This window comes from Balaenoptera musculus, chromosome 2 (genome assembly GCF_009873245.2).
Source record: "Balaenoptera musculus isolate JJ_BM4_2016_0621 chromosome 2, mBalMus1.pri.v3, whole genome shotgun sequence".
Taxonomy (NCBI): domain Eukaryota; kingdom Metazoa; phylum Chordata; class Mammalia; order Artiodactyla; family Balaenopteridae; genus Balaenoptera; species Balaenoptera musculus.
Window position 1 is genome coordinate 49,548,684 of NC_045786.1, and position 23,453 is coordinate 49,572,136.

General features: G+C 43.5%; 1 protein-coding gene across 3 annotated transcripts in view; it reads right to left on the reverse strand.

Moving 5' to 3' along the window:
• Positions 1–23,453, reverse strand: part of IGF1R (insulin like growth factor 1 receptor) — a 307,831-nt gene that overhangs the window by 48,485 nt on the left and 235,893 nt on the right. For all 3 annotated transcript variants that reach the window (XM_036843818.1, XM_036843817.1, XM_036843819.1), the window contains exons 3-5: positions 10,437–10,749; positions 6,526–6,674; positions 3,635–3,779 (exon numbers count right to left, since the gene is read on the reverse strand). In XM_036843818.1, coding sequence (XP_036699713.1) covers positions 3,635–3,779; positions 6,526–6,674; positions 10,437–10,749 — 607 coding nt within the window. The remainder of the gene's footprint in view (positions 1–3,634; positions 3,780–6,525; positions 6,675–10,436; positions 10,750–23,453) is intronic.

Consider the following 23,453-nt stretch of genomic DNA (forward strand, 5'->3'; position numbering starts at 1 on the left):
GCTGTCTGTTCCGATGTGATTTTGCCTATGTCTGTCACCAGCCTGGACATCAAATTCCAGAATCAGCTCACTCTGAGTGAGGACTAAGAGGTCTACTCCAGGTAACGTTCTTGAATTTCATACTCTGGACTTGACTCCGTGGTCTGGGCTACTCAGGAGACATTTGGAGATGGGTCTCAGTTCCAGTTTGGAAAGCTAAGGGTGACACATACAAAGGATCTCTGTACTACAAATTTGTCTGTTCTTCATCAAAACAAAAGGCTACAAAACTTTCTTCCCACTGAACCAAATGGAATCACTTACTTATATTCTCATTGGTTATGAGAGGTACAAGAAAAATCATACTTTAAGGAACAGTGTGACAAGAAAATATTTAGGCAAAAAAATCAAAGGGCTTTGGGGATATGCTTCTGAGAAGAAGGAATAAAGGGGTAAAACAGTGGTTTCCAATCTTTGCTGCACATTGAAATTACCTGGGAATCTTTTGAAAAGCAATATGCTTGGATCCCACCCCCAAACATTTTGACTGAATTGGGACAGAGTGCAACTTGGGCATCAGGATGTCTTAAAAGCCCCCAGATGATTCTAACGTATAGCAAAGTGTGGGAACCCGTGGGGTAAAGGTCATCTTGGCTTACACCAAAAGCACACTCAAGTGAAATGTTCTACTGACACTCCGGTAACACAAAAGCCCTGAAAAGGTTCCACTGCCTATCCAAATTATAACCTCCACACCTGGGTGCATAACAGCTTACGTAATTCTAATACCACCTACCTCTCCAGTATTATTTGCCAAACAGGTCCCAGGATGCCTCGACTCGTTGCCTTTGCTGCTGCTGCCCTGTCCTGAAATGCCTTTCTTTACCCTCTGCTTGCTGTTTCTGGAAACCCTCCAAGGCCCATCTCAAAAGCCACCTCTTCTCAGAAGCCTGTCTGATTTTCTTCTTCTTTTGTTTTTGTTTTGTTTTTTTTTAAGGTTTTTTTTGATGTGGACCATTTTTAAAGTCTTTATTGAATCTGTTACAATATTGCTTCTGTTTTATGTTTTGGTTTCTTGGCCAGGAGGCATGTGGGATCTTGGCTCCCTCACAAGGGATTGAAGCCGCGCCCCCTGCATTGGAAGGCAAAGTCTTAACCACTGGACTGCCAGGGAAGTCCCCTGTCTGATCTTCTTAATCAGATACCTGACTCTTTTTTCATGCCCATGGCATGTGTCTTTTCTTTCCCTGTAGCACTCTGCAAGTTCTGCTCGGCACTGCTGGCATTTATCTATTTATCATCTACCTTTCTTCTCTTCCTCCCTCTCACTCTTCCCTTTTTTTTCTTTTTTTTTTCAGGTTTGAGCAGAAGACTGTCTCTTTTTATAGCTCATTTTGCATTCTTTTAAAAAATTTATTTATTTTTATTGAAGTATAGTTGACGTACAATATTATATGTTTCATGTGTACACATAGTGATTCACAATTTTTAAAGGTTATATTCCATTTATAGTTATAAAATATCGGCTATGTTCCCTGTGTTGTACAATATATCCTTGTAGCTTATTTATTTTATATGTAATAGTTTGTACCTCTTAATCCCCTACTCCTAAATTGCCCCTCCCTCCTTCCCTCTCCCCACTGGTAACCACTAGTTTGTTCTCTGTATCTGTGTGACTCTTCCCTTCTTACAGGAGTGAGAGGAGTAGGCAAAGGGGCTGGACCTAACCCTCTTCCTAAATCTGAGGAATACAGAATTGAGTTGTTGCTACTGGTCACACCTGATACAAAGCCAGAAAGGGTATTCATCACAGCAAGGATGGCCCATACATTTTTGGTCATGGGTGAGGAAGGCAGCTGAGAGAACACAGCTCCCATCAAGAGAGGCAAGGTTCTCAAGCTCTATCTAAAGAGAGAGCCTCCAAACAATGGCAGGCAGGAATCCAAGGCTAGAAGCCCAGCATCCTCAGAGCTACAAGGGCTACTAACCAGCAAAAGGTTCACCATTGCCCTTCCCTGACATCTAAAGTACTATCAGCAGGGCAGGGGCCTGAAGCTTAGCTGAGCTTGGAAGTGGCCCAAACACCTAAGCAATGACATACATCTGTAAGAAGACCCCACTGGGACTTTGGGTTTTACACATGATTCAGATAATGAGAAATACATCATAAATATTCTTGCAAATAAAAATCACACTTTAATTTTCAGCTACACTCAAGTGCATAACACTTTTAGTTAACACACAACTGAAAGGTAATCACATCATGTAATAATTCCTAATAACAATTAATTAAACTCTCCTGTTAGCTTTCCCCTCTATGTATATCACTTGCTCAGCCTGGAAAAAAAAAAAAAAGAATGTGTATCCTCAAGCAGCAGGAAAACTTGCAGGTACCAATACACCAAAGCAAAAGTGCTTACCAACACCAGGGTTTCCAGAAACACAAACCTACTTGGAGGAAAAAAAATAAAAGAACTGTGCTAAAATTCATTTTAAAATTTAATACAACCAACAGTAACCCCATCACCTCAAATTGGCAGAGCCTCGGCTTGCCATGTCGGTGACCTGGGACACTTGGCCTGGGCACAGTGGCAGCCTCCTTGGATTCGCCAAAAGGAAGACATTTTTCTAAAGAATCAGTGTTCCCAGCGGGGAGGACAGTGTGCTTTTCAAGGATGGAATGAAGAGCTGCCCTCTCTCTTTAGCTATATCAGATGATGGAATTTTAAGAATTTAAGACTGACCAAGAGTGTGTCTGAGAAAAAGCAGGAAGGCTGTAAGGAAACCCTTATGCGGTAACTTTATCCAGTCAGGGCACATAAATCAGCAAGGACAACCTTTCTCATGACCTTCCCACCTCTTGCTTTCCTAAATTATTTCCCCAAATTCTCTTTAGAAGGAATTAACTCATTTATGGATGTCTCCTTTTATTTCAAAGCATTAGCTTAAAGCCAGGCAAGAGCTGTATTTAAAGGGGGGGTCGGTGAAGAGAAGCATGTATGCAAAGGAACACCTGGGCTAAGTGCTGGAGAGAAATTGTGCGTGCAGGAAGCACCCGCTTTTACTCCTCCTCTGGTGAAAGGCCTCTGCTAGTTTAAAACCCTTACCACAAAGCACGTCTCTGCAGAAGGCAAAAATTCTATCAGTAGCACAAATCCTACAAGCTGATCAATAGAAACAATTCTATGAATCAAGATTTCTTTGTAACAAAATGAACTGTTCATATGCCTCCAAATCTCTGATGTTCTGATACATCTGAAAAGATGGAATGGCTCTTACATAGTGGACTACAGCACCCTGAGGCAGATAAGGGACCCATAAATGATGATTTCATGGAGAGGTAAGCACTTTAGACCCACTCCCAGTGCTTTGTGCAGAAAGAGCCCCTACTGCAGCCCCATCTGCTGCTTTGCTGGCCACAGTCAGACACGTAACCCTGGATGGGTCACAACCCAGTCCTGAGGACGGAGAATTGTGACTACACGAGACCCCATGTGAGGAGGTGGGTCCTCACTCAGGGCGCCCACACTGCTGTCATTTTCACTTCTTCTTTTTAATGAGAAAGGGCTCTTCCCTTAGAAACACAGAACTTTAAAATGCAGGTTGCTTACTCTGTGGTGGGAGAATGTCAGCTCGTGAAATTTGGAGCACTTACCCCTCTAGCTGCTCCTCTCCAAGGATCTGGCGAAGGTTCTTCAGGAAGGACAAGGAGACCAAGGCATGGGAGTGGCGGATCTTCACGTAGCCCGTCACGACCTCGATGAGTCCCATGAAGTTCTCCAGTTCCGAAGCGATGTTGTCTACGGTAAGGGGGACCATGTTACTGAGCATTCACTAAGCGTGAGCGGGGCGGACACACTTGGTTTCTCGCAAACACGTGTGGAGAGCAATTCAGTGCGGGTCTTGTTTTCACGGTGCCACTGAGGTGCTCGGGCTTCACAGGACCCTTGTCCCTTGTCAAAAATGCGTTTCCCTAAGCTTGGCTTTCAACACCCTCGCCTGGGATGGGGCCCCCAAGGCCAGGGAAGGGGAGTTTCTAGAAGGCTGGGTACTGCAGCTCCCAGGCTGATAAACAGAATGTAATATCATAAACACCAGACTGCCAATTAGCTAAGGCGGGCACATCTAGGGAACTTCTTTAATATGCTCTGTCAACAGACAGTGCTGCCTCCAAAGTACAAGGGCATGACTAAATAAACAACATTTCCTCAGTCTCATTAGGAACTGCCTTTGCCGCATTTCTAGTTCCTAAGATACAGGGATCTATATTTAAAGCTTCCATCTTACTAAGACTGGAAGAAAATGCACCAAAACGTTAACAATGGTTATCGGCAGGTAATTTTTAAAAATTCATTTCTATGCTTCTACGTTTTCTGTAATGCACATTCATAATCCTCACAGATATAAAATAGTTGGGAACATCGTTGCTAATAGATGTGTAAAAATGACAAGATGTATAAAGGTGTATGTCCTTTAATTTTGTAGCCTATTTTATTCTCATAGTAAATAAAAAACATAAACTTCAGTTCAACTTATGCCAAAATTATAACACATACCATAATGAATTGGGTATGGTTCAACTAACAGAATTTTACTGTGTATGATTTGTGAAGGCTTAGTTGATAAAAGGTTCTATTTTGCTTTCAATTGATAAACATCAAAGAATAAGTGTACTGTCCTCCAGGGTAACACCCTACATTTATGTACAGCTTGATGGTTTTCCAAGAGAAATGAAGGAGAAATTCAAGTTGTAAAGACTAGCGGTTGCCTGCAGTTGACGTTTCAAGGAAAAGATCCTGAATTTTAAATGTGGGGCGGGGGACTTCCCTGGTGGTGCAGTGGTTAAGAATCCGCCTGCCAATGCAGGGGACACGGGTTCAAGCCCTGGTCCGGGAAGATCCCACGTGCCACAGAGCAACTAAGCCTGTGCACCACAACTACTGAGCCTGCACTCTAGAGCCCGCGAGCCACAACTACTGAGGCTGCATGCCATGACTACTGAAGTCCATGCGCCTAGAGCCCGCGCTCCGCAACGAGAAGCCACTGCAATGAGAGAAGCCTGCACACCACAACAAAGACCCAATGCAGCCAATAAATAAATAAATAAATAAAATAAATAAAAAATAAAATTAAAATAAATCCTCACAGTCAAAATCTGAAAGATTTATTTAAAAATAAATCAATAAATAAACGTGGGGCAGGACTGATGCCTTCTAGTCAAGGCTGAGGAAGGACCTTTCCAATGAGATGTGTAACCGATCTCCTGTGGTGGCTATAAACCGGAAGGCACATTGCATCGTCACGCGCAAATATGTACCAATTCCTCCTCAAATTATACTTCTCCATGGATTTAATTCATGGATTAAATTTTTATCTTGAGGATAGGAATATAAGAAAAAAAGAAGGGTGAGCCATTTAAAGGATATGTTCTAGGGAATGAGGAAATCTCTTTTAAAAATTAAGAAATCTAGTAAGTGCAAAAAGAATAAAACTTCAGAATACCATGAAAGTAAGAAAATTCTAGCTGTGTGGAAACAAAGTTATCTCTTGTTGTAGAGGAGTGAAAGGTGTTGTGAAAATCAAGGGCTATCCAAAAATTCAAAAGAACTAAGCAGAAAACTTGTTGCTGCCATCTCTAAACCATAAGAATAGAGCTCACTCATTGTACAAACGGTATTAAGGAAAAGTAAATGCACAGAATAAATAAGTCATTTTTGCCCCTCAAACTATAAAAAAAAAGAAAAAAACTTCTTCACAAAAGGAATTAGAAAAAAATTCCTTTCAACCTCAACTCCTTCTTATTATATTTCTCCTAGCTTACAAAATTATCAGTACCTTCACCAAGTGGTTCCAGTGGTGAAGAATTTAAGGCACCGTTACTAGAAGCCCTTGTCAATTACAGATCAGAACTGAAAGTATCACCAAATAAGTCAACAGGAAATGCTTCACACAAATGCAATTACCAGGAACGCCATCTACTGCAAATAATGGGGATCCTGTAGAGGGTGAGATGGAAGCTTTAAATGCATGATGACATACATATACTTTTATCTCTTTTGGTTCTCAGAAATAAATTTGGAGATCAGCCACTTTTGGACTTAATAAAATTTTAAAGTGATATCATTAAACTCTTCCCTGGCTCAGTATCTTCAATATATCCAAGTAACCAAGACTCTTTGGACTTAAAGCTCTGCGGACTTGGCTCCGGCTAGAGACTGCTGAGTCATACCTTTGATCCATCGGTCTCTTCTGGGGTTTGTACGTGTTGGGATGTGTGTATCCTGCGTAAGATGCGACTTAAGAAAGATGAGGGATGACCCTCTGAAGAAATAAATTCTGTGCCAATGGCTAAAAATCAGACGGCCTTTCAATCTGTTTTTTATCTCTGAGGGAAACTCAAAGGAGGGGCATTGAGCATGAGGCTTACGCACCATGTTGTTTTTCTAGGCCCATATTTTAGTTGTGAGTCATGGATGAGTAGGAAAAGCATCAACAAAAGAAAACCAAGAGATCTGGCCCTCTCTTCCAGGGAGATGGAATACTTACTGCCGCGTCGGATATTAATGAGTAGATTGCCCTTGAAGATGGTGCATCCTTGGAGCATCTGAGCAGAAGTGACAGAATCAATGGTCTTTGTCTTCTTTTCTTCCTCACACACTTTGGGACAAGGGCCTTCGCAAGGAATGCAGTACATGCTGTTGAAAATAAACCAACCCAAAACACAGAGAGTTGAGTCTGTCTTTTGCATTAAAAAAAATCGTAAAGATATGCTTTTATTCTAGGTGTCTTTACAGTCCACATTACAAAAAGCAACTGGTGGAAGCATTCAAGTGGTCACACTGTTTCTCATCCCCAAGCCTACCCAGGATAAGCCACTCAAATTGCAACCGAAAGGAGAAACTGCCTACAAAGGAAAAGCGTGCTGCCTGTTTCCAGACAAAACACATGATACACCCTTGAGGCATGTGTGTATCATAGGCTGGGACTGGTGAGCCAGCTGGTCCCATGTGGGAGAAACAGCCTTGCAGAAAGAAAGCACCAGGGGCTCCCAAGAAGAACAGAAGTGTTCTCTGATGTTGTGGCCCCTGCTGGCACACCCTGGAGGAGCCATGGGGAGAGTGGACAGGGACAGCAAAGGGACGGCAGAGTCTCTGCCACTAACGGGAATCTAACTCCTTCAGCCAGCGGTCCAGCAAAGTCCAATGAGGGATTCCAAAAGGCATGTGCTACATAGCACAGATCCATTCTTTTCTTGCTAAAGCACAACTGAAATAATTTCTGGACAGTATTTGGCAGAAACTTGTAAATTGATCCAAATGTTGTTTTCGTTGCATACACAATAAAAACAAGGAACTTCCATTACTTTGTAATGAGCTCCTATTTCACGTGGCAATCTTGAACATGCCACAAACCACCAACAGTCAGGGACCAGTGAGTGACACTGGCACTTTTCCTGCTTACCTACCCTTATTTAGGAAACAGTGGACAAAACACTAATCCAGCTGCTGAACCACAGAAAGTTGGGTCAATTTCCAAACAAATAAATGATACAACATTATGGGATGTGTGTGTAATAGGACAGTGAATTGGAGAGCCACTTTATTTACATGATGGTTCTTGAATGATCGTTCAAACTTCATGAAGTGAAAAACAGTCATGAAAACAGTGTAAGTTATAGCTCTTAGCATTAAGTACCCCCCCCACCCCGAACCTTACTGCATATTTAAGGCAAAGATGAAGGGTTTTGTTTAAAAGCTTATAGATAAATAAAATTTCCCTACTGTTTTCTTATTTCATGTTGGGAGAACAGGAGGCAAGGTTTCCAAAGGAACTGGGCCAACCATAGCAACGGAGGTTTCTCCCTTCTCTAACATCAGACTCAACATGCTCACTTCTAGAGTAGGTAGCAGCTTTTCTTCAGTACTCTTTGTTGGTCTTTTATTGCTTCTAATTTACCTACAAACCAGATAATGCCCCACCTCCCTTTTTAAAAACTTTTTATTTTGAAATAATTATAGACACACAGAAAGTTGCAAAAATAGTACAGAAATGTTCTGCGTACCCTTCACCTGGTTCCCCCAATGGTTCCATCTTACATAATGATAATGCAATATCAACACCAAGAAACTAACACAGGTACAATGCCTGCATATACTTCCATGGCATCTTATCACCTGTGTAATCACCACAACCAGCTAGCCCATCACCACAAACATCTCCCTTGTGCTACCTGTACCGTCACCCTGCCCCCACATCTCTAACTCATGGCAACCACTGATCTCTTCTCCATCTCTATTATGTTGTTATTTTGAGAATGTTATATAAATGCAATCATATGGTGTGTGACCTTGTGAGATTGGCTTTTTTCACACAGCATAATGTCCTTGAGATCCATCCATGTTGTGTGTGTTTGAATGGTTTGTTTCTTTATACTGTTGATTGATATTCCATGGTGTGACGGATCACGGTTTGCTTAGCTGTTTACCTATTGTGGAGCATCTGTGCTGTTTCCAGTTTTTGGCTGTTACAAATGAAGCTGCTACAAATAACTGTGTACCTGTTTTTGTGGGAACCTAAGTTTTCATTTCTCTGTGATAAATGTTCAGGAGTGTAACTTCTGGGTTGTAGGTTAACTGTATGTTTAGTTCCCCCTGACATTTTATTCAAATAGCAATTTCTGAACCAAACACCTTTCTTAAAATGTCTAGGAATCATCCAGTACTTAAAAAAAATGTTTTTCTAAGAAAGTGCTCTGATTACATGTTGATAGTTTAAGCATCCTCAAATCCATTCTGGTACAGAGAGGGTATACGCAGTATTAAAAAATAAATATTTTAAAGTAAGTGTCAAATAGGCCTTAAAGGCTGAGAGGGGGATTTATTAGTTTTTGACGGCATTTTATTTTAAAGTGTAAAAGGGAGATCTGTAGCTTTGAACAGACTGTAAGCATTGGTAGGAAAAATAACAGCTCAATTCTTTGAAGAATGAATTACAGTAGAAGAAACTGTCACAGTGCACAGCACACCCCACTTTGCCCGCTACTCTGGCAGCTGCAGATGACTGAATGCCTCCAGACACCACAGGAAACACACCCAAAAGGCAAAGAAGTTATGACCCGAGGCCATGCACCAGCTGCCTCATCTTGGCCCCCAACCCTGGGGAGGAACTGTGGCTGAGCCTTAACTGGGTTCCAGGCACTGCCCAGGGTACTGGCAAAGCCTTTTTAAGTTCTAGGGCTGCCAATAAAATGTGAGTAAAATGTGGCAGACTTATCTTGGGTGGAATATGTATACTCTCCAGTTCACTGGCACCCTTGGCACATTTACCATTTTAAAGTATTTAAAGTAACTTTTACTATAATAATGGTTACAGAAATGATGACAGGTAGAAAGCTCTACATTTAATTTTATGAAATAATGTGAGCTTTACTTTTGATTTGAAGTTAAGCCTAAGGAAGGAGCAACATCTCCAAATATTACACCAGAAACAGATTCCCCTTTACCAAGACTTGCTTGATGAGGTTTGCAGAAACAGAAGGGAAGTTACACGTTATACTCAAAATGAATGTTTCCTTTTCCAGTGGTATTTTATATTTGTAGAATAGTTTTATTTTGAAGAACCTCGAAACGTAAGGATCCTCTGGTGCTGATCATGAAGTAGGCATTTAGTCCATTACAACAGAACTACTCTCTCCTGAGAGTTCTCTGCTCTGCTCCAGAGGAGGGAACAGCATCCCCAAATCTCTAGTCTCCTCTTGCTTCCAGGGTTATAGTCCTGTATTTTGTAACAATTCTGGCATTGCTCTTTCAAAAACTTAAAACCAATGACAAATTCACAGAAGTCCAGCTGGCATGCACGAGAGGGATGCTGTTTGCCGTAAGGAACTTCTTTCCTTCCCAAGAGAAATCTCAATGTTCAGGAAGCAAAATGAGAGAGACAGAGAAAACTGAGGGAGGGTGAAGGGTGCGTGTGTGTGTAAGAGGTGCTGATGGAACACACTGCTTGCTCGTAGCGGCAGCTAGCTCAGGCAGGACAGGAGCCAGTGCTAAGAGACTTTGGAGGCCTGCTCACTGCCTTAAGGATGCTGGTGGGCTTGCCGTGTCTTCCTTCCCGCACTCCCAAAGCCTTCACTGGTCTAGTGTTGAGTAGCATTGGGGGTGAGAAAACCTCAACCTACAGTCTCCCCCACCGGCCTGCTGCTGGGGTGGCAGCCCTGCATGTGCACAGGGGGTCAGTGACCTCCGGGGACCTGAGCCCACAAATCAGGTTCTTAATTCCAAACGGCCAGGCAGTAGGCTTCCAAACCAAAAAAACTCCCCATCGCTCTTAGAGTCATCAGAAGCTGAAGTTATACCAGCCCTCTGCGGTGGCCCCTCTCCCTTAACCTCCCCAGGGTCCCACCCGGACGGAGCCACTGGCAGCACCAACCTTTCTGCCCCCCGGGCCCCAACACTGACCTCTGGCTGCCGTTGCGGATGAAGCCCGACGGGCACTCCTGCATGCACTCGCCGTCGTGGATCACGAAGCCCTCGGAATCGCTGCTCTCAGCGTTGGGGATGTTGGCGCAGAAGTCACGGTCCACGCAACGCCAGCCCTCGAAGCGGTAGGTGTTGGGCGGGCAGCTGGGCACACAGACACCGGCATAGTAGTAGTGGCGGCAGGCCACGCAGGCCGTGTCGTTGTCGGGAGCGCTGCAGCTGCCCAGGCACTCGGGGTGGCAGCACTCGTGGTTCTCCGTGCACGCCCGCTTCCCACACGCGCTCGGGCACACTGTGGGTGACAGGCAGGGTGTGAGGTCGGCTAAGAGCCAGATCGCTCCACCTGGCACAATCCAACCCACCAACCACACACGCGATCCCCAAATGGAACGTCACTGGGCGTTGGACTTGAATCAACAGTATTACATATTGAGAATTTCATTAAGGCAGGGAGCAAATACTCTGCGTTTGGAGTCAGGTGAGCAGGGTTTAATATCTAGCCTCTCCTATTTGACTATGTTTGGTCTTGGAGGAGTCCTTACCATCTTTGACCTTGATCCTCTCTTTTCTCATCTACAGAATGGGGTAATAATACCCATCTTGGAAGGTTACCTGTGGCATGCGTGACACCGTGGAAGCCCTATGTGGACAATACAGTTTATTATTACCTTAGAAGGCATTATATGCGCTACTTAATCTGCATTTTGTGTATGTTCCTTATTGAAATATCTTGAAAAGCCTTAGTGTGCAGAAATGCTCATTTATTTTTGAAATGATTAAGCTAGAATATGCTAAAGATGATACCATTCAGGCTGACAAAATAGCTTTAGAAAAGTTTGTGCATGCTTGTATCATATCAAAGGTCTTACCCCAAATAAACAATGATATCTCAACCTAATATACCACAGAGAAGTCCCCATGTCTGATGGTAATTCTCAAATATAAGAAAGTGGGTGGGTGGGCAGTGTCTCGAGCCCAGAGGACCATAGGATATTACAAACTATCTACTCTGAGCCCCTCTATGCTAAAGTTAAGTGAAAGCAGTGTCTAAAAACAAGAGATCCACAATTTTTGTCCCAAATAGATGAGCTGGCATTTATTTCCATAACGATGCTGTAAGGATCACACTCTAGGGGCTGTTCGCCTTACTAGCAAATAAAGTATAAGTCAACAAAATATGAAATCTGGTTTGCATTATATACTTCCTACTTTTTCCTTGAGTTGGAAAACAACACAAAATTATTTAAATATGTATATTATTGACTCTGACATGCATTATTTAGTGAAGATTCTATTATTTTCTTTATAATAAAAAAAAGATGAAAAACTCAGAGATCATAGATAAGAAAATACATAGAATATCTAGTCCACTTGACCACAATGTCCTCTTATCAGTACCTCCATGGAGACCCTCCCAGATCATTTCCTATGCATGTGCATGCTCATATAAATATAAATATCTATAAAAAAGGATCAAGTCATTCTGAAAGCATTTTTTGGCATAACATACTGTGAATTTGACAATAATTTAACAGCTGCGTTGCATGCCATAACATAGTGTATCGTAAGTTATAATCAGTCTCCTACTATTAGACATTTCATTTATTGCCAACATTTTATTAGTACAATGAGCACTCACTCTTCATGAGAATTCTTAATTATTTCAGTAGAATCAATTTCCAGAGTTAGCCTTGCCGGTGCAAACTGTCCTCTGGGAAGTTGGTACCAATTTACACATCCACTAGCTGTATGGAGGAGTACATATTTTACTGCCAAGAGGTGCATTTAAAAACAGGTATCAGAACCTGGACATTCAAATGAATACTATCACCTCAGAAGAAACAGACAAATTCTCATGATACTGTCAGGCTTAAAATAATTTTGCAAGTTTCTTCTCTGATCATTTTTGGCTGAGACAAAGAGGTGGCCTTCCATTATTTATTCTTATCTATTTTGGTAATAAAACCTTGATTTTTAATTGGCCATTTTGCCACCCAGCTACATATTATATCTCCCAGCCTCTCTTGTAGCTAGAAGTGACCTAAGTTCTAGCCAGTGAGACGCTAGAAAACTTTTGGGGTGGAACTTCCCAGAAGAGTCCTTAAAACAGAGGGGGTACATCTTTCCTCCTCATTGCTGGCTGGAATGCAGGTGTAATGCCTGAAGCTGAAGCAGCCATCTTGGGCCATGAGGTGACCCATTAAGAACAGTGGAGGGGCTTCCCTAGTGGTGCAGTGGTTAAGAATCCACCTGCCAATGCAGGGGACACGGGTTCGAGCCCTGGTCCGGGAAGATCCCACATGCCACGGAGCAACTAAGCCCATGCACCACAACTACTGAGCCCACAAGCCACAACAACTGAGCCCACGTACCACAGCTACTGAAGCCCACGCGCCTAGAGCCCATGCTCCGCAACAAGAGAAGCCACCACAATGAGAAGCCCACGCACCGCAACAAAGAGTAGTCCCCACTTGACGCAACTAGAGAAAGCCCACATGCAGCAACGAAGACCCAAAGCAGCCATAAATAAATAAATAAATAAATAAATAAATAAATAAATAAATAAATAAATTTAAAAAACAACTCATTAAAATCTATTAAAAAAAAAAAAAAAGAACAGTGGAGCATGATAAAAGGAACTTGGTCCTTCATGACTGCGTAGCCAGTAGGCTAACCCTGGACTGCTTACCTCTAGACTTCTTTACATGAATAAGAAATAAACTTGTGTCTTGTTTAAACACCTGCTATTTGTTAGATGCAACTGAACAAATCCCAACTGAGAAGTGTCTTCGGAGCCAATGTATAATATAAGCAAAGAAGAAGACTGTTCCTGTTGGTCTATGTCATTTTTGTTTACCAGAATTGCCTCTCAATGATTTCTGCCTGTTTCCAAAAACTAATCTACCCAACAGATTACAAGGAGTAAAGATCTCTAGTCACACCAAGAAGGTATGTTGTTGTAGGAGCTCCTAAGATGTTGGGATACGTATACAGTCTACCAAGGGGATCATCTTGAAGTTGATAACACCAATCTGAATGTACAAGCTTAGTGTATTTGCAGTAAATGCACACACACACACCACACACACTTTACTCTCAAATCTCACACTTAATCTAATAATCACATAGATTAAATGACTATTTAAGTTCAAATATATCCATTACAGAAGTAACTTCAATGCCCAAGATCTAAAGAAACAATAAAATTGCAAACCCTTAAGTTCAAGTTTTTAAACTAAAAACAAGAGAACTTAAGTCTGCCTATCCTTCATTTAATCATCCACTTAGCAACTATTTATTGAATGTGTGCTGCACCTGTCTGCCAGACCCTGTTCTTAAGAGATGGACAATACACCAGGTAAGAATAGGAGTGTGTAGTGGTGCACAGCCTGCCCTGGGCACCTGGGTTCCCGGGAAAGCTTCACAGAGGTGTGGAGGCTGGAGCTGAAAGCTGAAAGCTGAGGAGGATAAGAATAACACAGATGAAATCACATGTAAATGTGTGTAAAAGCAACTGAGTTGCTGGGGTGGGAGAACTGGGTGCTCGTGAAGATGGCAGGGGTCCAGTAACAGGCGATGCTGGGAGAGAGGAGGGGTCAGCTCAAAGAAGCATTGTAGGCCTGTCTGAGGGGTTTCGGCTCTTTGGTGGACAATGGGCATCACTGAAGCTTTTGGGCAGGAGAGCAATATGGTCTAATTTTCATATTAGAAAGGTCATCTGGCAGCAACACAGAGGCTTATGATGACCAGAGGGGGCAGAGCTAAAAGAAGAGGGATGAAGCCTGAGGAGAAATATTATGTTGTCCCTACAAAGTTCATGTAATATAATAGATCTGTGAGGTTCATATAGTTAAAATGAAACTAGCTGTAGAAACCATGCTCACGGTGTCACATCACAAACCGGCCGATTGAGCACACACCCCACTCAGAGCACTGAAGTCCCCGGAGCTGCTCATTAGCCATCAGCCACCACCAGGCTTTGTGTTTGGAGGAAGGAAAATTGATTAAGAATCTTACGATCATCATCAGAGACTAACTGGGAACAATATCTACTTGTAAAACCCTTCTTTCCTTGCTTACAATTTAAATAAAATGCTATACAAAATGACGAGTAGCAGACATCAATATTAAAAAGCTATTAATGTAGTATTAAAAACTAAGAGCATTTAAAAGAATAGAAAAATGCCCCTGTGCACTTGCTTAGACTCAAACATAAATGTTGGGCATTTCCAGTACGAGAAAGAAAAAAAAAAAAAACTGACAAAATATCCGTAGATATGTTTTGCATTCCATTCCCCATTCCACTGAAACAGCATCTCTGGGCAGTGGTCCATTGCAAACCGCCCCCCCCACCGCCCCCTCCGGAGGTGCATTACTAGAATTGCACCGTCAGTCTGTTCTTGCAACAAGCAGCACACAGGCTAGGGAATTAGGGTTTTGTTTCAGCAATAGGAGCTACTTCAGAAGGAATTTCAGTAAAGCTTAAATTAGGTAAAATCCTATTCTTTAAAGATGGAACAATTCCTCTTAAAGGGATCACAAATCTTCTACATCACATGATGCAACTGTGCACAAACATGTATCAAATGCTTTGGGGGAATAAAAAAAGGGGTGTGATGGGGAGAGGGAGAGAAAGGTGACTATTTGCTGGAGGACAAACCCCAGGGATGGAAGCCAGGGTTCCCCTGGCTGCAGCACGACCTGAGAGGACTCTGGGAGGGAGGCAGGGGAGCCCGCGGAAGTTCAGGATTAGAGAGTCCTGGAGCCAGCCCCAGAAGCCCGCTGTAAATTTTGCCTCATCTCAATGTATATAAATATTATTAGTGTTCAGGACTATTAAGGGATTTCTTGAAAAGCCCCGGGCAGTGTGTCTCGCCAGCAGACGGATGGCTGCTCCACACGAGTGCCAAAACTTAAAATTTAGTACAGTTACCAAATTTCCAATTACAAAGCTAAGGGAGAAAGGAAGGGAACTTCTTCCCTGGCTTCCCTTATTCACACCTGCTAGGTGTGAATAAGGAGCACACCTAGCATGATGAAAGGCATTTCTACTTTTAAAAATAAAAGGAAAATGGAAGGTGCTATAAATTAACAAATACACAGGGGGGAAAGCAAATTGATTTTTCCCATGAGATCTTTCTATTCATTGGAATTTTTACAATGACCAATAATAACAACGAACGCCTATGTAAACTGTTGGAAAAGCTAACGACAGGTCCCACATCTACACTAAAAGGATTCGTTCAGGGTCACAAGCCCATAAAAGTGAGGCACCGTATTTAAAAGCTCATTTTCTTCATTTTGGTGGACAGCAAAAAAAGTCACATACATCAACCTTTAACTCTCTTCCTCCTTCCCTGAGTCCTTATATTTATTAAATTCTTTCTAGGGATTTTAAAACCTTTCTTTCTGTACTTGCCTATAAGCTCTTTGACAATCTTTACCTCAGAGAAACTATTTTTAAAAGCATATTTTGGAAGAGAAGATGGAGAACTCATCCTCTTCACACAGAACAAAAAATGGAAAAGGGGCCACTTAGCCACACAACTTCAAAAACCACAAACATTCTATCCCAAATAATTTTTTTTTAAACATCTTTATTGGGGTATTATTGCTTTAAAATGGTTTGTTAGTTTCTGCTTTATAACAAAGTGAATCAGCTATACATATAAATATATCCCCATATCTCCTCCCTCTTGCGTCTCCCTCCCGCCCTCCCTATCCCACCCCTCTAGATGGACACAAAGCACTGAGCTGATCTCCCTGTGCTATGCGGCTACTTCCCACTAGCTATCTATTTTACATATCCCAAATAATTTCTAAAGAATAGAACCAGTTCATGGATGTTGAAATAAGGTCAAGCTTCTGAATCAAAATACAGGTTGGTATAGGGTCCTCTCAGGTACTTCTGGGTACCCTAAGGGACACATCACTGTTCCACATAAAAAGAGGGTGCCTTTCCTAAGAGACAGGCAACACTATGCATTAAGGGGAACTGCTGCTAACTCCAGGAAAGCACACTTTGACTTCCCAAGTACATCAGAGAGACATGTGGTCCAGAGAGATTTTGTGGTTTTCTTGCCCGGCCAGGAGAGAAACTGATTCCATCAGACACTGTGGGGTGCAGGGGAGGGGAGGGGAGGGAACCCCCAGCTGGGTCAACTGAACTCACAGCAGCCCCCCACCCCCCCAAGCACAGCCAGAAGTCTACCCAAGGCTGTCGGCATTCTCCTCCAGAGAGCACTGAGCCACAGCTGAGGATGAGAAAGGCTCCTTTGACTGTTAAATACATCAGCCAGGCCCTAGGCCCGGTCCTGCAGGCTCAGCAGGTAAGACAGCCCAGCCCCTGAGGACGAGCAGTGGGAATATGAGAGGGGCAAGCAAAGGGCCAGTAAGGAGGGCTTCCCAGGGGAAGGGACCACCAGGACCCGGCTTGAAAGGCCAGTAGGAGCTAGCAGGTGCATGGGGGTGATGGCAGGGCTGACGGGGAGCGAGGGCAGAGAACCAGACTCGGCATGACTGCAGGACTCAGGCTTTGGGACCTGGGTGGGGTGGGGGGAGATTGGGAGGAAAGATGGGGAGACGGAGGCAGAGAGCCACAAGAAGGGCCTTTCAACCCATGGATAGGAGTTTGGCACATTCTTAAGAGAAAAGAGATGCTGTTTGAGGATTTTAAACAGGCAGTCACATGAGCAGATATGCATTTTAGAAGGATCACTCTGGCTGCTAAGTGGAAAAGAAAATGGAAGGACGACCCGCAGGGCCACGGTCGCCATCTCTGCGAGCACCGACAGCGGCCCAGACTAAGGGGGCAGCAGCACAGATGGGGAAAAGCAGGCAGATTCATGTGGTGAATTACTTTTTTTTTCCCCCAGCAGGGGTAGAGAGAGATTGGTTCTGTTCGGGATGTGCTGTTTTCTGCACACGTCCAAATGGAAATGCCTGGCATGGGCTGCTTGGATGTAACATCATGGGGCGTGGTCAGCAGACAGATGCAGAGGAGACCGGGAGGGAGGGACACCTGAGGAGCGCCAACAGGACCCAGGACAGAATCCCCAGGCTACCACCACCCATGGGGGTCCGGCAGCACCCACTAGAGTCCTTGCTCCTTTCATATACCTCCACTCTTTTAAAATAACCCACTCAAGTGGATTTCCATATATTCACCTGTGAATTCTGGGTCCCATGTTGCTACCCCTCCCTGCCGCCCTCCTTGACAGACAAGGTTCAGGTTTAAGTAATGATAATACTATATTTATGGAATTCTTCTTATAAGCCACACAAACATCATACCAAGGACCTAAAGAGGAGGTTGGGCCCCACTGCTTTCTCTTTGAGCATCAAATCAACCAGTGCTGAAAGAGAGCCTCGCCTTCAGGGCTGCTTCTGAAGCCTGCAGGCCCTGCTCCTTTTGGAGCTCCACGCTGGTCCTTTCCGCAAAGAAGGTGGGTGAACCACCTTGGTTGGATGTTCCAGTTGGACAGAAAGGGTATCCCATCTCCAGGAGCCATGATGGACTGCAGAGGGGTCAGGCAAAACCCAACTCAGGCCAGGGAGCCCACGGCCTTTCATCCTGTGAAATAATCTTCGATCTCTCCTGCCTTTTGACCTCATGCACACACATTCCTCCTGACCCATCACTCCAAGCGGAGACACCCATCAAAGGCGCAGAGAGGTGAGGAGCAGCGAGGCTTCTCAGGCTCAGGGAGAAGCTACATTTCACCCCAGTGTATTAGTCTGGAGTTCTCTAAATACGTCAGCTAGGATGGAAAAGCAAGCTTACACGAAAATGTTTAGACCCATGAAATAAAACGAAAATAAACCTGGCACAACTGTGTGTGAGCTCCACTCACACGCATATGTATGAATGTGTATACATATTTATAAATCGTACATATATATAATGAGTAAAGCACAATTTTCTCAAAAAGAAGACAAGAAGAATCTGTCAAGTTTCTTGACATCTTGAGAAACTGCTACTGTAAAACTCCAGAGAACCACTGCCTAGAAATCCCAGACGGAGTTTCCAACAACTTCAACTGGCTTCTGCCTGGAAAACTATAGCCATTAAGCCGAATTCAGTGGTAACCCTGGTATCTTAAACATTCAGAAAGGAAAGTTGCATCTGCAACAACATTTCTCTTTTCAAAGCCAAAAGAAACCACCTCCTGTGTAGGAGAAAACATTCTATTAATACCACAGTAGTGGCCAGACTAAGAGACAATGTAATGGTTAGAACCTGAAGATACTTCAGTTTCTCTTTTCGAAGCAGAAAGGGTTAGCGCCAGCAACAGAGTTTGGGGAAGGCACCCAGGGGCACGCAGAAAGGTCCCAGAACAGAGCTCTCAGTGAGCCTGGAGAGGCTGGTTAGTAAAAGGGGGGCCATGGTTCCCGAACCTATTAATGTAGTGAGCCTGAAAGCACTCATTTTCTCCCAAGACCAGAGTGTACGGACGAGTTCCTCCTTGCGATCTTTGAAGGGGTTTCCACGACTCAGTTTTGAGTCAGCTTCCTTCCTAAGAGGAAGGGTCCTGACACAAGAATGTGTCAGCAGATGGACTTTCTGCAATACTGGGGTACGTAGAGGGGGTAGGAGTGACATACTTTCCCTCCTCATCACTCGCCTCCTATCACCTGTCTTCTTCAACCTTCACATTCTTTTGAGGGGCTGTGGGGTGGCAGGGACACTTCAGAACTTGCAGGAGCAGAGACCCTCTTGCAAGAAGCTCCCAGGACCCTTAGATCTGCCCCAGTTCAAATGCAACCAGGACTTCTGCAGCCATGTTCTACCTTTCATCGAACCCTGGATCCTCAGAGTTGAAAGGAATTTAAGAGGTCATCATCCCATGCCTGAGGTGCTGCTCTTCAAAAACCTAAGTGAGCCTTAAAGCAACGTTGAAGGGAGCTCTTTCCCTTAGAGAAAGTGCTACTGCCGGATGGCACCCATCTTGACCAAGTTCCTCCTTACCCCCACACAGAATGGTGCTCTCACCAGGCCTCGTTCAGGTGTCTGATACTCAGGGGAGGTGGATGGTTTCTTGCACACGTCAGACTGCTCAGACTCAAAATTCCAAGACGGTGATCCCTGCCTCCTTCTGAAGGCAATACTCAAGCCACAGCTCATGCAACGTATATGAACATCACTGCTCCTTAACACCTGTCCCCAATCTACCCTAACACTGCAGAAGTAGTCTCCACAGTGTGCAATACGAGGACACTGAGACGAGTGGTGGTCTTCCATGACCAAGGCAGCACACTCAGGGGCTCTCTGTATGACCTTCGAGATAACTCCCACTGTCACACTGAGCTAGCTCATTCCGACCTTCTAATCACCTACCATTCCTGTTCTCCTTTCACAATAACTGCTGGAGTCTCTCCTTCTTGAATGCAATTTGAGTCTAAATACAGGACTCAATCTTATACATATTGTTTAACTTAATGTTAATAATTATATGGGGTCAGTATCATTATCCTCATTTGTAGATACCCACATGGAGGCACAGAGATTTAATAATTGTCCAGGGCTATTAATTGTCCAAGTGAATAACTGTTAAGCTGTAAACCTGGGCTTCAAACCCAGATCTATCTGACTGGGTCACAGGCTCTTCCCCTGCTCTGCTCCATGGTGGCATGATGTTTTAGCCAGGCTCTGCTGCCCAAAAGCAAAGGGCTAGGGAGTTCTTCTCATGCCACTTTTCTCTGTAAGCCTGCATCCATCAGGAAAAAATAAATCACCAGTCCCAACATCCTTTTCTTCTCCCTGAGGTGAACCACTTAGTCTGGAGGAAGGACAAAACTCACAAAACATGATGCTCTGGAAAAGGGTAAAGCGTCAAGGTGATATTAAGGAGATCGCATGTACCCACTAAGCTTTCTTTATTTATTGAGTTACAGCAAATAGAACCCTCAAGGACATTCTTCCAGCAAGGCTAAGCCCTGTCGAGTTTATCAGCAATGGTCACCGCTTAGTTGCAATAGTGAAGCAGCAGCTCCTGTAGTGGAAGACACTTGGGGTGCATTCTGTGGGGCAAAGGCAACTACATATAAGTGACTGTGTTATCAGGAGCCAGACCAGCCAGACCCAGGGAGACTCAATGACCCACAGAACCCTTTTCACCCAAACAAGTCTTACTCATGAGATTAGATAAACCAGAGTTCATTCTCTTCACCAATTCCTATGTCTCAGCAAGACTGCAACCTTGGTCATGAAGGAGAAGAAAAAACAGTTCTGTGCCTTCCCCTTGGTTAGGCACATAAACAAATATAATCTAGGCTCACAGAAATAGCCAAGTTCCAAGTAGATCCCTACTGACTTGTATACAAGGTGCACAAGATAAGCTACGACGTTTGGGAAAACGTTTCATACTGGCTACTAAAGGCATCTGTGAAGATTTCATTAATGAGCAAAAGAAATGATCACCTACAGAAAGTACCCATTGGGTCACTGAAGTCTCCAGGATCTAATAAGCAGTGCTGGGCAGACTATTGAGAAAACAGAAGAAAAAGAAAAAAGGCAACTAAGAAACCAGGAGGAAAGTTATACAGGACACCATTATTAAATAAAAATGTCAATAGCTAATTAGTAAGAGTAAAGAAAGAGCCGCCATCAATGCAAAGACTCAATGCAGGATTACAATTAACACCAAAAACTAAGTGAAAAGCAGAGGGCAGTCCAGGAATCTTCCTTTGGCTAAGCTGCTGGTTTTGGTTACTGTGGGTGTTGTGATTTTTTTATTCCTTCACAATTCTTATAGCAGCTTTACTGATATAACTCATACACAGTTTCACCCATTTAAAGTGTACAAATTGAAGGCTTTTAACATATTCACCAAGTTGTGGGAACATCACCCCAAAGAGAAACTGTTTACCCATGAGCCACCTCCCTCACCCCCCTTCCCCTCTCAGTCCCAGGCAATCAGTAATCTACTTTCTGTCTCTACAGATTTGCCTCTTATGGACACTTCATATAAATGGAATCATACACTACGTGACCCTTTATATCTGGCTTCTTTCACTTGGCATAACGTTTTCAAGGTTCATCCGTGTTGTGGCGTGTGTCAGTACTTCATTCCCCTGCATTTTCTTCCATAAATTTAGACTTTCATGTTCCACAAGTGGCCACATTAGCCCTGAAGTCCTTCTATTCACGTGTAGTGACAAAATCACAGGCACATCAGTCAGAAGTTGATGGAAAGGCCCATTTGGACTCCCAAATCTATTCACGGTCTGGATTTATTTTAAAGGAAGAAAGACTTGAACCTGTCAAACTGACTAAATTGTGTCATCCTCTGATACTAGGAAAAAAGAGGAAAAGCCACCTAGTCTGTGGAGGAAGGTTCCCCAAGTCGGTGACCCTCCTACCTGCTATGCCTGATGGAGTATGAAATATCCTAATGATCTTAATCTCTATAGAAGGGCCTGGCAAATGAAGTTGATGCTGCATCACAGAAGGGCCTCCGTAGATGGGGGTGAGGGAAAAGGAAAGGAATAAATTCAGATATTAAGAAGGGAGGGAGGACTTGACTTCCCACTCCTTTTATGTTTATAAAACAGAATATTCTTTTTAGAAAATCAAACCATCCTAATGTACTTCAAAATCAACGAGATTTTCTTCTAAACTCGTATTCAAAGCCTATATAAAAATTTTAGAAATACAGACTTCTAATGGGAGGAAAATCAAAGAAAGAGGGTGGGGGGCACTCCAGGTGTCCAGGCAGGACCTACCCCTGCTCTGGGAGCTGTGCCCGCTTCTCCACATAGGAGCACACAGAGTGTCTCTCACACACAACTCACAACCCCTCCTCCACCTTTTTTTGAGTTTTTCTCAAAAAAGAAGAAGAGAGACATCACCACACAATGGGTGATTCTTGTGAAACTCTTCCCCAGTTCTGTGACCACCGGGCATGAGCACATAAGGACAGCAATCACTTACTACTGGCTGTCACAGATGCTTAAATGGACAGGGTGGAAAAAATATTCTTTTCACACACTTAAAAATTACTCCAAGTTATTTTAAATTTGGAACTGTTTGTATATTCCTTATAAGTTTATAAAACTCACACTGTCCCTTCATGACTAACTGAAGAGGAATTGAGAGAGTATTCTATATTTATAACTTGTCTGCTTGTTCATGCTCACAGCCCTATTTCCACTCTCTGTTACTGTACACAGAGTTATGAGAGGTATTGTGGGCTCCTAAACTTTGCTGATTTCCAAACAAGGCAGGCCTGTGTCCCGTAGGGACAAATTGGGGGCTGTTTCGTCCAAGTGGAGACCAAGCTCAGAGGGAGAGGCCTCCAGCTTTGTGGTTTTGGCTGCATCTCTTAAAACCGGTGTTAGGGCCCATTTCTGGGCAATTACACGCCTTGCTGGTGTTGACCAGTATCATTGCTACTGATAGTCTGCCTACCACACATGCCCATGAGGAGCTCCATGCTATATGGCTGTGGCTACACACTTCCCTTCTGCCTACGTATTTTGGTAGATATTGTTAGTCCAAAAGGTGCAATGCTTCAACAACACATGCAAAAGCCCCTTTCCACATACATAAATATTTATGTCAACATAATTTAAATGAATCAAATGAAGGCAGCCACTCGCAGGGAAACTACTATTTAGAAACCAGCAATGTTATGGATAAAATTTCGTCGACAATAACAGAACCATTTACCAGGAGACAGTGATAAAAGAATGAGCTCTCTACGGAGGCAGATTTTTACCGTATGTGCGGAATCTAGATTTGTACATGCACACCTGTACACGTAGATGAATTGTGGTGCAGCCTCTTCACAAGTGTTGAACAAACTCCTCCAAAGCTGCCTCCTTGGGAGGATACACACCTGGCCAATGACCTCACAATTTTGCAAAGCCCCTTCAGAAACCCCTTTTGGAAAAAAAAAAAATGGAGACCGTAGTACTTTCTTCGCTACAGCCTCTATGGGGGTACACCTCCGTAAAAAGAGGGGAAAATGGCCCCTGATCGCATTTTTTTCTTTC